Raw genomic sequence first — 15,680 nt, 5'->3', positions numbered from 1 at the left:
ATAAATAAATAAAAATAAATAAATAAATGAAAAAAATAAATAGATAACAAAAAAAAAAAAAAATACTAGTGGCAGTCATGGAGACTGAAAGTTGCATAATATTACTCTGACAATCTGGTCATTAACACTGTGTCTGAAGTCTTGTTTGTGGGGACACATTATGCTTCCCACTATTAATAGTTGATATTGGCAGCTTTTTTTGTTTTATTATTTGAAGCTTAGAATTTACAACATTTAGTGACATTCACCAATTTACCATTGTTGTCTGTATATATTATTGACAGTGATAAGTATTCTGAAAGTGGTACTGCATGCACAGGTTTGGACAGTGTTGATGGGTGGGTGTGTGTGATGATGAAACCTTCAGTCCTGGTGACTGTGACTGTAGTTGTTCCAAAGAAGACAAACATTAGATTAGTTAAAAACAAAACCTATCAGAAAATTATTTTTCTTCAAAGACAACAGATGACTTACAAAACTAACCAGTAATGCTATGTATATTAGAACTGCATTTGTCCCCACTCCATCCCGCAGTGAACTGAGGGACTCGTGGGAAACTAATTTATGGAAAGAGCACTGCAATTCATACATACATATTTAACACAAGAAATATTAAACAGCATTTAGGGAAATTTCCTAAGTAAACTAACCTGATTTAACAGTCTTAATTAGCTACATATTTTAGTTTTGTCTTAGTTTTGTCTTTAATTGTCTTTAATTGGCTACATATTTTAGTTTTGTCTTAGTTTTGTCTTGCAATTATTGGACTTTATGAATGTTCATATTTGATAACTTATGTCAGGAAACTTGGCAGTATGTGCATTGAATTACAATAAATCAGTCAGTTCAAACTTCGTTACTACAGTGAAGAAACAGTTGTCATCCTGTGCAAAGTTCTTGCCATTATAATGATGTGAACATTTCTCAAGAAGGCAAGACTCACTCATTGGCATAACTAGAAGCACACTTCCTTGTGCTACCACTCCTATCAGTTCAGTGTTCAAGAGGTGTGTTCTGTGATGAGGGTTGTAACAGAACAATTTGTCTTTTACCTACCTTCACTTGCCCTCTGTGCTATAAGTGTTTTGGCTGATTTAACAGCAACAAGTGTAGCCGCATGTCTAGCAGTGATCATTTATTACTTTTTGACAAATCTTTCTTAGTTGTTGCAGTTTGAAATTTTCTTACTACTAAGCATCACGTCTGGGTTCTGGTTATGTTAGCTTAACTAATATTATATTCTACCTCCATTTCATGCCCAAATTCTTCATGTGAACAAGTTTTAGCCTCACATTGTTCGTGTTTTACATGTATTTTTTGTGAGTTTCATTGCATGAGAAGAAAGAAAGTACTGAGGAGTGGTGACATCAGTTGTCAAGATGGCCTCATTTACTCTGAGCACACAAACAATAATGAATTTGATTTTTATCTAATTTTTTATTTCTTTATTTCCTTATTTTATTTATGTTTATATATTTATTTATGGTTTTTCAAATAGCTGATCACACCTTTACTTGAGATCATTATCAAGATTATTCAAGATCTTTTAATGAACTCATAAACCTCATTAATGTACTGCCCATAATCTCCACACCAAGGATGGAGGTAACTGATTTAGAGTCTATCCAAGTGTGTGGAGGTGAGGACTAAGGAGTGTCATGTAGCCCTCATGGATCACAGCCAGTATTGCCTGTGTTGCCTCACACTGATGAAACATCCCTGGCCTGAACAACAGCTGTGTAATGTCCTGAAGTACTCTAGAGGCCTTCAAGGCTACATAGTGTACATATGTTAAATTTATGAATTTGTGAGACAAAATAATTTTTGTATTTCACAGCATTACGTTAGGCTTCTGTATGCAGGAGCCTAATGTATGTACTGCATAATTTGTGTTGGAGCAAAATAACAGAGTATTGACACTATATGCATAATTTCTGAGGAAGACTGGCACAACCTGAGGATATGGTCATTGTTATTACAAGAATAAAAGGCTTGTAAAGTGTGATTTTTTCTGATAACTTTTGATAGCATACGGATATTTTAAAATTTTGTTAATGCTCCTGTAGGTGATTGAGTGTCTGGCATTGGATGGTGTTGCAGTTCACCACCAAGTTTGTCCTCATTGCTTTGAAAATGAGAGACAAGCAAGTCTTGCACTCCCAGTTATACAGATTGGATACAACATTCTTGTCACCACTGTTGCCCTGCAGGCATGGAACACTCCAGCATAGTTTTGTTGGTAAAATATTACACAGTGGTTCAGGGGGAAGGAGACACAGAAGTAGTCACTATTTTGTTTAACAAAATAAATACAGACTTATATGTAGCCCAGTTATTACATAGTAAAACTATTTCGTATGAAATACAGTGACAGGTTCATATTATTGCCTATGTTATAATTTTGTACTGTGATAGAAATACAAGATAATATTGGTCCAACTCCGGTGGAATGATAAAAATCCCAAGTTTAGCAATAAATCTTTGGCAACACATCTCTGAAGCAATTACCTGTATGATGTAGCTGAGTACCTGTGATATACTGTATGAAGAGTGTATGGTGCTTGCAGTGTTTGTAGCTTGGGAAGTCTACCCCGCCACCGGCGGCACCTGTGGTTAGTTTTCGTGTCACTGTATTTCACGGGAAAAAAAACACAAACGGGGCGAGTCATGGTGAGCGTGAGGGAACCATTCAGCCGGAGAACCCGTCGTCCTCAAAGCTGGCATTAATGATGCCGCCGTCAATTATGCCGCCATCGATAATTCCTCCATCAATGATGCCGCCGTCAATGATGCCGCCGTCGATGATGCCGCCGTCGATGATGTTGCCGGAGAATGCTGGCTGGCTGATGAAGGTTGGCTGTGGCTGGGGCTGTGGCTGGCTCCTGAAGGTCTGGATGGGACGCGTTGCCGGGCGGGTGGCGGGCCTGGGAGCGCTGATGGCATTGACAGAACTCCTGAGGTCTACCAGGCTCTTGCCAAGGCTCTGGGAGGCGGCTGGGGCACCACCCTGGCTGCTCTCTTGGGTGAGGGAGTTGGTGTAGTAGTTGGCGACATCCGGGCCGGGCTCCTCGCTCACCTCAGCCTGGAAGCCGGAGTCTCCCTCCACGAAGTACCGCACCACCCTGCCAGCGTGGAGTGTGGATATGGCTATAGACATTATCTTCACCCAAATATAACTGCTGTGTTGGCAAGTTTACCGCTGTGGTTGTTCTTTGTTAACATTCAGAATACTATGAACAAAATAGATGGACACAAGGAAAATATAGGAAAGGAGCTTGATTTTATCTTTCTAGGCTATAAAACAATCTAAGAGACTAGTACAAAGTTGAGATAATTGTGAAAATTTGTCTAGAAGCAAAGATTATCTTTGCCTTTCATAGCAGACCTGATGTTATTTGTTATATTATTCTATTTAAATACACAGCAAAACTAAGACCGTGCTATGGGTAGTAGAGGTTAAGTCCTGTATCTCGTCACACTAACTGGAGCTGTTGCAAAATATTTAAGTCTCCCTTTAAAGTCCGAATGTTAATACTGAAAACGATATTTATCACAACTAAGGGACACTTAAGAAATAGCGTCTCTACCAATCCTCACATCTTGGACTGACATTAGGTGACACCAATGATTCTTTCCTCTCTTTTTCAACAAGTGGATAATGAAAGCAGTTCTTATTACAGAAATAAAGTGTGGGCAAGTTACTGTGTTGTTAACGTCGAGACTGGTGATAATGAGCTTGTATAATTTTGTCTAGGTTCATCACACGTTTCAGTTCCATATTGTAAAGGTTTGGCCCACTCCACAAAAAGGCACATATTATTCACGTATTTAGCCACCTTTCCGATCCCAGTCCATGCAAGAAACTGAATTTTCCTGTTAGTTTTTAGTACATAAAGGGTCAAATTTTCATAGAAGTTTCAGTATCAGACAAATTTTTCTTGCCTCTGTTCACATTAGTAGAATTTTTCGTAGTTTCTTAATCCATATAACATTCTCTTTCTAGTTTTCTTATTACCCATTTTCAAAGTTCTAATGCCTTTCTTAAAGAAAAAAATGTCTTGTTTCCCAAAGACTCGCAGTTACATGTTATTCCCAATACCTTAGTTCACAAAAGCAACATTCTTATACCTGTTTTCAAGCCTCGGTTCCTTAACCCTTTGACTGCTAAACAAATTTTTCCCCTTAATACTTGTAACTTATTAGACACTTTTTTATATATATTTTTTATGCTAAGCTGTCATAAATATTTCTGTAGCGTAGAAAAGATAAAATTAACTGTTTTTCTTTCATTTCTGTTATGTGTCGCGATCCAAACCAGGTACAAGGAAAGTTAACGAAGGGCGACCATAGCACAAAAAAAGGTTTTAAGACCCACACTTCCACAAGTCTTACTCTGAGCAGTGGGTCATGTCACAGTTAACACGTACCTGTACAGACCGTTGGGCTGCAGCCAGCGGTACTCTCCCTCAGTACGGCCTGATGGGGACACGGTCTCCTTGTGTTCCTTGGCGTCGCCTGTGTTCGGCACACTCACCCCGTAGGCGAAGTCGTAGGGCGTCGGTGGCTGAAAGAATGTGGGTTTTAGTGGCGTTAGTGTTGACGGCTTGTCTTTTTTATTATTTAACTTGACGACTCCGGAATCAAATTGGTGAACGTTATTTTTCTGTTGACTTTTTCCATTTATTATTATTATTTTTATTATTATTATTATTATTATTATTATTATTATTATTATTATTATTATTATTATTATTATTTAGTTAGTTTTATGGTACGACTGTTTTAAAGAAGTATATCAAGACCTCCGAAATGAAATAATCAACTTTTTTCTTTTTTTGCCTTTGGACTTTAGTCTGTTTTATGCTACGACATTAACTGTTTTGAATGACAGCTATTAAGACACCTCCGGAATTAAATTGGCTAACTTTTCAGGCTTTTCTTTTATTATTATTATTATTATTATTATTATTATTATTATTATTATTATTATTATTATTATTATTATTTTTATGCTACGGTTTAAACCATTTTAATTAAAAGAGTAGCAGGACACCCCCGGAACTAATTTCTCTCTCTCTCTCTCTCTCTCTCTCTCTCTCTCTCTCTCTCTCTCTCTCTCTCTCTCTCTCTCTCTCTCTCTCTCTCTCTCGTGCTGGATGGAATGCCGAGTACCGCGTTCGTTAAAGCAAGGACGCCTCACATTACAGTCATTTTATACGTTCATTACTCGTGTACCAAACACTGTAATGTTTTTGACTCATTGCCTCTGATGGCTTGTTCCCTTGACTGTAATTGTGATAGTCATGCACAGTGGCCTTAAGTTTTTGTCCGCTTGTTATCCATTAAATTACTCGTGTAGTGTTCAGATCGGTTGATAATATACTGGTTTCATGTTGTGTAGAAATTGAAAGAGGTAATAAAATAGACGCTAGTAATTATTGTAATATCTGCATGCTGTTTCTAAAGGCTGACACATTTTTACTCTTGCTCGTCCTTTGTTGGCGCGCATTCTTAAACACTTGCTTTCATATAAGGATATTTTTTATTATATTTATTTATTTATTTATTTTTTTTCACAGAGCACAGAAGTGATTAGTTGAGTTCTCATGGGCGTTTTTCCTAGTGAAGATACAAATCCCTTGTTAAGCCCTCGCGCCTTATGACCACGGTGTTGCTGCGCATTGCCTTGTTAAGCTATACAATTGAATCATGAAAACGTTATTGGAAACCCCCTAAAATTATGAATGTTACTCAATGCGGCTGTTTACTTGAGTGACGGACATTTATAGCCTGGAACCTGGGACCAAGTCAAGGCTTTTTTGCAAGTCGAGCTTCGGCAAGTTTTCTCTCTCTCTCTCTCTCTCTCTCTCTCTCTCTCTCTCTCTCTCTCTCTCTCTCTCTCTCTCTCTCTCTCTCTCTCTCTCTCTCTCTCTCTCGGGACACAAAAGTTTGAATAAAACACTTGAGATTGATGCCAACTCAAAAAAGTGAATAAAAATGAAAATAAAATAAGAAATAAAATTGATAAATAAAACACAAATCTAGATGAAAACAAATGAGTGGAAAAGATCACTCAATCTATCTGTTGTCTTGGAATGAAAAAAAAAAAAAAACCCTCTTTATCTCCAGGCTGAGGAACTGGACCCAATGACGCCAGTGACAGCAGCGCCTTGGCCTCGTGTTGCCGAGTCATGAGTGAGTACTTGTGTATCTCTGGTGCATCATGTGGCAATTTCTGAGCGTGTTTTGAATCTGGTATGTTGCTAAGTATGTTTATGAAAAGGCATGTGTGAAGTGGATCTGTTATTCATCTACTAAGTGAATGTATTATGAATATACTCGTATCATGCTGCTGAGTCAGTTTATGAATGTGTGACTTTGATGCAATGTTCTTCAGTTTATTGGGTTTTTTGGATATGTACTGGTGAATTACGCAGTTTGTGAATATGTATGTGAACTGGGAGTATTATTCATCGACTAAGTGACTGTTTTGAATGAATCACGCTGTTGAATCTTTATGCATATTCGTGATTTTTTGGTGCAATATTAATTTCAATGGATTTTGGATATGCATTATTGAATCCCTTGAGTAACTATGTGTGACCCGCGTGTATTAGTCGACCCTGAGTTAAGCGTTCCATGAGCAGTCTTACTATTACCTGTTCTATTTCCTCGCTGCTGAATTGCGGCGCTGCTGTGCAGGCGGCGAACGCCAAAGCGAGGACGAAGAGCTGTGGGGGAAGCGACACAATGGTAATGAGTAACACAGATACACTAATATAGTTTGTAGTGGTCACAGGTGTTTTACAAGATGATGCGAGAAGGAAGGAAGAGGAGGTCGGGGGCGTGAGCAACACAGTATTATGTTAGACTTCAACACGGATACTCTTTATAATCTGCGAGAAGGAAGGAAGAGAAGCTGAGAAGGGCGAGCAGCATAACAGTAATGAGTTACACATAGGCAGACAGATACAGATTGCAGTGGAGCTCTTCAGAATCAGTATATGCAAGGGAGAGGAGATAGTGGGTGGAAGGAGCACAGCGACACTAATACAAAAGTACGGATTACAGTAAAGCTTTTGAAAATAATTAGCAAAGGGAGGAGAGGAGATGAGGGGAAGGAACACAGCAACAGTGACACACTTGGAGGAGCAGAGGGGAAGGGACACTGAAACACCACTGCACTAACACAGATTGCAGTGAAGCTTTTTATGAAATTATATAAGCAAGGATAGGAAACTCGAGAAGAACACAGCAGTAACAAGTGACACATCAACACCACTATACTAAAACAAATTGCAGTGAAGCTTTTTAAAAATTATCGATGGGGAAGAAAGAAGAGGAGCTGTGAAAAAAAACAACGAAGAAATAAATGGGCAGTTAAATATTGATAAGATAATACTTGATTGTAGGCCAAAATAGTGAATAGTAGGTCAGGATGGTGTATAGGAAATAATAGTAGTTTGTGTATGCTGGAATAGTTCATATTAAGCCAGAATAGTTAATAGTAAGCTAAAATAGTCAATAGTAGGCCAGGATATCTAATAGTACTTAAGTTAGTAGGATGGGATAGTTAATAGTATATGTAAGGGTTATGGAGACGAGAGAGAGAGAGAGAGAGAGAGAGAGAGAGAGAGAGAGAGAGAGAGAGAGAGAGAGAGAGAGAGAGAGAGAGAGAGAGAGAGAGAGAGAGAGAGAGAGAGAGAGAGAGCGTGCATGGCTATGATTCTCTTCCTCTCCCTCTTCTCTAGAATAATTCAGGTGTTTTTGCGTGAGTTGCAGGAGGAGGAGGAGGAGGAGGAGAAGGAGGAGGAGGAGGAGGAGGAGGAGGAGGAGGAGGAGGAGGAGGAGGAGGAGGAGCGACCGTAACGCTTTCAACATCTCCTCTATCTGTTATGTGGGCTTGACTCCCTTACAGTAGCACCTCATGATATTATTATTATTATTATTATTATTATTATTATTATTATTATTATTATTATTATTATTATTATTATTATTATTAGTTGTCGTTGTTGTAGTAGTAGTAGTAGTAGTAGTAGTGTTGGGTGAGCAGTGTATCTCTCTCTCTCTCTCTCTCTCTCTCTCTCTCTCTCTCTCTCTCTCTCTCTCTCTCTCTCTCTCTCTCTCTCTCTCTCTCTCTCGTCACATACACCGCGTCACCTGCCTGTTTACAACCTTCCCTTTCACTCGTCGTTGCCTCTCTCGTCCCTTTAATTACCATAACCTGTTCCCTGCGGTTTCTTTACGCCTTAACCTGTCTCGTGTACGCCCAGTATTGCGCTGTGCTGACTCATGACCTTTCTCTGCTGATTCCTGACCACTGTTACCGCGAGGAGAAGGTGGGGGAGGGGTAGGATGGCAGGGAGGGAGGGAGGGAGGGAGGGAGAGTTGGTTTGGTGCATCTTCGTTTGTTTTTGTATGTACGTGTGAATGTCTGGGATGTGTGTCTTGTTTGAGGAAGTTGTGAGAGAGAGAGAGAGAGAGAGAGAGAGAGAGAGAGAGAGAGAGAGAGAGAGAGAGAGAGAGAGAGAGAGAGAGAGAAATTGTGTATATTTTACTTTATTGATCTGTCGTATCTGTATCTACCTGCCTTACCTGTGTCAATCAACCTCTCACTCAATTAATTTATCTAACTCTCAATCTAACGATCTATCTATCTCTATTTATTTTATCATTCAGTCTTGCGCCTGTGTGTGTGCGTGTGGACTTGTATGCTAAAGTGACTACCACCACCACAAGCATCACCACCGCCATGCACTGTAATGCAGCAATGTTGTATATCATGAAAATGTCACAGTTTCCTGCAGTGCTGTAGTGTGTAGTCTTTTACAAGCTCCATTCATACAAAAGTCACGCTACATAGAGGGACGACACTCAGTCACTCTTGAACACTTGAGAACACTCCTTCCTTGACCAATAGCTTCACTTCCCTGGTGTTCGTTCACTCAAACAAAACGATTCTGGCCAGCGCAGAGTCTCGGTAACCAAGGCGGGTATTCAGAAACACTTTAATTTCTCACCACGACTATTTTCCAAGGCCACACAGTTAATTAGCCGGGTTCTTAAGAGTGTTTCTCCTGTTCTTAATGCAGAAATGTTGTTAATCTGTCACCAGAACACCCCTAGAAACCCGTGTCACCTCAACCAGAGCCTTTGGAAAGCAGTCAGGGTGCGGCCAAAAGTGTTTCAGAATGTGGTCCCAAGCCAGCAAGCCAGCAAGCCAGCACCAAGCCAGTCGCCCCGTGTCGCGTCTCAGTCCTCACCTGAGCTGCCATGGCGGGGAAGGGAGACAGAGACAGACTGTAGCGTCCCTTCCTTCTGCAGAGGCTATATACCTTTACTTTCACGCGGGGGGGGGTTGCAATCCTGGCGGGAACTCCCCATTGCCGCTTCTTCCTCACCTTTCCAAACGTCCCTTACCTTCCTTACCTTACCCTTACCTTCCTTGGCTTCCCTAATAGATCACCTAGATGAATTTGACATAGAAACAAAGAATGATATATAGGAAACGTGTGGGTAGTGAAGGGGTGAGGTGTTAGTGGCGCATCAATGGCAACTTAGGGAAGGAAGGGAACCGCCTTTCCACACCTGCTTTGACCCCGAGACAGGCAGAAGGGAAGGTGAGTCTTACCCCTGATCTGCCGGACGGTCGTCGCTCTGAGTTCCCGCCCGGAGAAAGTAGTCTGTCCGCCGCCGCGTTGACGTATAAGGGATAAAAAAACAATGAGCTACCCTCGCTACTCCAGACTCACATAGACGCGACATAGGGAGCTGATAACTGGGTGTTCTTGATCTGCTGGTTCTTGTGGGTCTTTCTGGTTGTGTTCCTCCCGCACGAGATGTGGTGTGGTTTGGTGTGGCTTTCATGTTCTTGTGCTTCCTGCTCTTCTTCGTGTTCATCCTCTTGTTCATCCTCCTTATACTCTGGTTCTGGTTCGTCTTGTTTTTGTTCTTCTTGCTTTTGTTCTCTTTGTTCTTGTTGTTGTGTTGGTGTTGGTGGTGATGTTCATGGGAGTAGTGGTGGTGGTTGTGGTGGTGGTTTTTCTGTTGTCGTTGTACTACTACTACTACTACTACTACTACTACTACTACTACTACTACTACTACTACTACTACTACTACTACTACTACTACTACTACTACTACTACTACTACCACCACCACCGCCACCACCACGACCCTAATACATATTATCTCCCAAAAGTGGCGTTTATCGTGTCGGTGTCAAGGGCAGTGGGTCGAAAGGGAGTCATTTAGTCATTATCATTCACGGTGGTGGGTTGGCAAGGGCGGCGATTGGTTGTCAGCGTGTTATTCCGAGAGAGAGAGAGAGAGAGAGAGAGAGAGAGAGAGAGAGAGAGAGAGAGAGAGAGAGAGAGAGAGAGAGAGGAGAGAGAGAGAGAGAGAGAGAGAGAGAGAGAGTTCGGAAATTATTGTATATTCGTGAAAAAAAAATAACTTTCATGGGGACTGGACAGGAAGATAGACAGAGATAGGTAGATAGATAGATAGATAGATGGAAAGTTGTTTGATAGTGGTGCTTGGAATGATGGATGGATGCATGGGTGGAAGGAGAGAGAGAGAGAGAGAGAGAGAGAGAGAGAGAGAGATGAGAGAGAGAGAGAGAGAGAAGAGGAGAGAGAGAGAGAGAATACTCAGAACATACACACATGCACACACAAATACACGCGTGCAGACACTCGATGCAAAGAGAGAGAGAGAGAGAGAGAGAGAGAGAGAGAGAGAGAGAGAGAGAGAGAGAGAGAGAGAGAGAGAGAGAGAGAGAGAGAGAGAGAGAGAGAGAGAGAGTGGTAGTCAGACAAGTCGCCATATTCACCATACTGAGCTATGAAGTCGTAAAATTAAAGGTTACGGCAACAACAACAACAATAACAACAACAACAACAACGAATTAAAAAAAAAAAGGAACTTAAGAACATACCCGAATATTTCCCAAGGTTAAATAGTCACGCAGAAAACCTGTAGGGAGTTTATTGTAGTCACCTTTCTACATAGTGCTAACTTAACCACGGTACGCTACGTTCATTCAACTTAGCTGTGACCTTCCCGCTAGTATGTGAAAGTAAGTAAGAAAGAGTAGCAACAAGTAGTAGGCAGCAGCATCATCACGGTATTCATTCCTGACTCACCGCGTGTAGGATTACTTTCATTATCTGGACGTGTAGCATTAGCATAACCCTGTGCTACCTACCTTAGCCTTCCATTCCTCGTAGCGCTCTCACGCCTCGCCCACCACGCCAGGATGAGACTTTCTTGGCAGCTTTCACATCATCTCTCGTATCTTCTCCCTGTCCGGCCACGTCTTTAACTCTGCTCTCCTACGCCCACCCGTCAAGATAAGACTGTTTTGGCAGCCCTCACATCATCTCCCGTATACTCGTATTCTCCCCTTATCCGGCCACGTCTTTAACGCTGCTCTCTCACGCCCACTATGTCAGGATGAGACTGTCTTGGCAGCCCTCACATCATCTCCCGTATATTCTCCCCTTATCCGACCACGTCTTTAACGCTGCTCTCTCACGCCCACCCGTCAGGATAAGACTGTTTTGGCAGCCCTCACATCATCTCTCGTATATTCTTCACCTATCCGGCCACGTCTTTAACGCTGCTCTCTCACGCCCACTATGTCAGGATGTGACTGTCTTGGCAGCCCTCACATCATCTCTCGTATATTCTCCCCCTATCCGGCCATGTCTTTAACGCTGCTCTCTCACGCCCACTATGTCAGGATGAGATTGTCTTGGCAACCCCCACATGTCTTGTATCTTCTTTATATCTGGGCACGTCTCCTTTTAAACGCTTTGGATTCGCTTAAGGACTATTTTCAAAGACTTCATAGTTTATTGATTGAGTTTTCTTGGTGTTTCCTTTTAATAGTGGTGCAGAATCCTTAGTAAGCCATCGCTAGAATTATGAAAACATTCTTGAAAACTCCTTCTCAAATCATCGATAGAATCATGAAAACAGTCTTGGAAAACCCCAATAACTGCAGAATCCTTGGTAAATTATGATTAAAATCATGAAAACACTCTTGAAAACCCCAATAACTACAAAATCCTTGGTAAATTAGGATTAAAATCATGAAAACACTCTTGAAAAAAAAAACAGTAACTGCAGAATTCTTTGTAAACTAGCATTAAAATCATGAAAACACTCTTGAAAACCCCAATAAGTGCAGAATACTTGGTAAACTATCATTGAAATCATATATATATATATATATATATATATATATATATATATATATATATATATATATATATATATATATATAGTATATATATATATATATATATATATATATATATATATATATATATATAACCTTTGCCGCTTCATGTCGAAATACTTTTAACGGGATTTAGTGGATGTTTTTTTTTTTTTTTTTTTTTTTTGGTTGGGGGGTGTTTTCATGGGAATCTGCATAGTTCCGGGTGATAGTTAAACGAGGAATCTTTAGCATCAATACGAAGGCTGCCATTAGCGTTTCATCGCGAAATACTTTGTTGAGTCTATAGTGAATGGTGCTGGAGGTGCCAAGGGTGTTTGTATCGCTGCAGTGATAGTTAAACACGTGATTCTGCGCCATCAACACGAAAAACACCTTTGCAAACCCTACTTAATTATCTTTGTGGTCTTTAAAAATAATGTTTTTTATAATCTAACGCATTTAGGAATACAGGCATATTTATTTATATATTCATTATTATTGTTATTATTATTATTATTATTATTATTATTATTATTATTATTATTATTATTATTATTATTATTATTATTATTATTATCATTATTGTTATTTATTTATTTCAATTCTAATTTTATTTTTTGAAATTTATTAATTTGTTATGAGAAAATTTCACTTTCAGATTATTTATTTATTTAAACAAAGTTATAATTGTACCTTTAGTTTTAAAACCCAAGCATTTATAATTGCATTTATATCGGCACCTGTTCCTAATAACTTCAAGGGATGGCCGGGGCAGGATTTAAGAGCAGCCATCAGCTTTTTCAGAAAAACACAGTTATAGAATATAATAGGATGATTGTGACCACAGCAAGCCTCGCACTGCACGATATTCTCAGACGTTTTCCCTCGTTGTCTTTGCTGCCCAGTAGATTCTCGTGGAAGTTATTAGAATTTTCATGGAAGTTTTCAGGATTGTAGTGAAAGTTTAGGAAGCATTCTGCATCATCAATAAGAAAAAATACCCTTGAGAACCTGACTAATAATCTGGCTTATGACAGTAGTCGTGGTGAGAGAGCAAAACGTAATAATTTAACAAGCATTCTGAATTATTAATAAGAAAATATATATGAAAACCTGACGATTCACCTCTGTTGCTTATGAAAATGTCCTTATGAGAGACCAGAACGTTTCAACATAAGGTTCCCAGATAACAAATTTGGCAAGCTTTCTTAATTACCAACAAGAAAATAACCACGAAGGACCTGACTAATAATTTCTATAGCTTACGAAGATAGTGCGGACGAGAGAGCAGCGTTTTAACATTAGCTTCTAAGATAACAGGGATTCTAGTGAAAGTTTAGATTAGGTTAGGTTAAATTACGTTTGGTTTGGCTACATTCAGCTTCATCAATAAGAAAAATATCCTAGAGAATCTGACTGATAATTTCTGTGGCTTACAAAAATAGTCCTGGTAAGGGAGCAAGGTATTTCAACATTATGTTCCCAGGTAGCAGGATTTAGCGTGTGGTTCTGTTAGCAACAACCGGTGCTTTGTGGCGTGCTGGGCTGGGACACCTCATTACCTCGCGGCATGTTAATGGTCACGACTCCTGCTTGCAGTGTGCGAGTATGGTACTTTCAAGGTCGATTGCATTTGCGAAGGACAGAGGACCGTATTCTTGCATGTTTTTATCTCGAATACTTTTGAGAAGATGCATTGGACGTTATTAGGATTTGCAAGAATGTTTTTATGATTCTAGTGTTACTTTAACATGGATTCTGCATCGTCAGTAGAAGAAAAAAACCACCTATGAGAACTTGATTTTTTCATCTGTATGACCTTTGAAAATAGTTCTGATTAGAGAGTGAAGCGTTCCAAGATTTGGACTTCACTCAGATGACATGGATTTATACAGTGGTTATACATTAGCAACAGTCGGTGCTTGACAATATCACGGCATTGATTTCTTTATATTCTAGACGTTATTTTGAGTTTTATCGATTCAAGAATGTTTTTTTTTTTTTTTGCTTCAAAGGAGTTACCAACCGTTAAAATTAGAAAGGAGTACATCAGAGGCACAGCACATGTACGCTGGTTTGGGGGCAAAGCTTTGGAGGCGAGAGTGAGGTGGTGTGTGGGGGTGTCAAGACGAGAGACTAGGAGTGTGTTGGAGAGAGGATGCTGGAGATGGATCTACTTGGCAAGAGAAAGAGAGGAAGACCTAAGAGGAGGGTCATTGATGCAGTGAAAGAAGACTTGCCTGCAATTACTTACGAAACGAGAATGAAGCTATTAAATTTACATTCCTTAGAGAGACATAGATTTAGAGGGGGATATGATAGAAGATTCTAAGTGGCATAGGGGTTATAACAAAGGTGACGTAAGCAAAATTCTCAGGATCAGTAGTCAGGATAGAACAAGAAATAATGGGTTCAAGCTGTAAAAATTTAGGTTCAAGTTATTTGGGAACTTTAAAAGAAGATTAGACAAATTTATGGATGGGGATGATAGCTGGAAATAGGTATATATGTTTTATACAGGGACTGTCTCGAGTAGGCCTGATGGCTTCTTGCAGCTTCCCTTATTTTCTCATGTTCGTATGTAATTGGATGTCACTGACGAAGGCGCAGAAGACTTAGAGTGTTGGAGAAGGCTGAGCCACTGTGGCGGCCTTAATGGGAGCAGCACAAAGAAGTTATCAGTCATCTTGTTTACTCACCGAAGACAACTATATCGTATTCCCTCAATAATGACTTACTAACAGGATTTACATGACTTACTTCAATCAGGGTTTACTACCGCAACACGTGCTTTGACTCTACAGGTATGGTGATCCCAAGGTCCTGTTGCCATCGGCGAAGGACGAAGGAAAAGCGAAGGGCGAGGTGTGGGCGAGCATCACTATTAAGCTGAGGGAGGACGAGACGAGTTTTGCCTTAACCTATGTCTAATAACTGCCTGCCTTGACGGGGCGCATAAGTACCGCAGCCCAGTGTTTAGTCTCCACCATACGAGGACTTTTTACCCACGACGCGGAGGATGAATTGTGTAACGCATGATAGATGAGGGACCCAGCAAACGGACGCGGGGGGGGTGGGGGTGTAGTAGTACGTGTGTAATTGCGACCTTCACCCCCGCTCCGCACCGGCTGTCCTTTCACAGATCCATAGCGCTGTCTTCACTCTGTCGTGTGTGTGTGTGTGTGTGTGTGTGTGTGTGTTGTGAGAGAGAGAGAGAGAGAGAGAGAGAGAGAGAGAGAGAGAGAGAGAGAGAGAGAGAGAGAGAGAGAGAGAGAGAGAGAGCGTAGTGCTTTTATTCAGAAATTATTGCATTTAAAAAAAAAATTGGAGACGAGATGAGTAGATAAATGAATAGATAGGTAGATATATATGGATGGATGGATGAATGGATGAATAAGAAAGATGAGAGAGATGAGAGAGACAGAGAGAGATGGGAGAGACAGAG

The 15,680-nt window shown here is 40.3% G+C and overlaps 2 protein-coding genes across 16 annotated transcripts in view; one reads left to right on the top strand and one right to left on the bottom strand.

Annotated features, from left to right (window-relative positions):
- Window positions 1-15,680, top strand: part of LOC135116374 (uncharacterized) — a 136,223-nt gene that overhangs the window by 26,319 nt on the left and 94,224 nt on the right. For 13 of the 15 annotated variants that reach the window (XR_010276267.1, XR_010276268.1, XR_010276270.1 and 10 more), the window contains one exon: window positions 6,130-6,195. The exons of 1 other annotated variant lie outside the window; for it this stretch is intronic. The gene's annotated coding sequence lies outside the window, so the exon portion shown is untranslated. Of the gene's footprint in view, window positions 1-6,129; window positions 6,243-15,680 lie in introns of those variants that run through there. One more of the 15 variants, XR_010276276.1, reaches the window with a different exon arrangement.
- LOC135116379 (uncharacterized) lies at window positions 2,283-9,338 on the bottom strand. The gene is made up of 4 exons (XM_064033806.1): window positions 9,267-9,338; window positions 6,660-6,731; window positions 4,428-4,564; window positions 2,283-3,122 (listed from the first exon to the last, which is right to left on the bottom strand). Exons 1-4 carry the CDS (start codon window positions 9,276-9,278, stop codon window positions 2,690-2,692), a joined length of 654 nt encoding a protein of 217 aa, XP_063889876.1. The 5' UTR covers window positions 9,279-9,338; the 3' UTR covers window positions 2,283-2,689.

This window comes from Scylla paramamosain, chromosome 31 (assembly GCF_035594125.1).
Source record: "Scylla paramamosain isolate STU-SP2022 chromosome 31, ASM3559412v1, whole genome shotgun sequence".
NCBI lineage: Eukaryota > Metazoa > Arthropoda > Malacostraca > Decapoda > Portunidae > Scylla > Scylla paramamosain.
The sequence above is the reverse complement of the archived record's forward strand: the minus strand, read 5'-3'. Positions and strand labels throughout refer to the sequence as shown.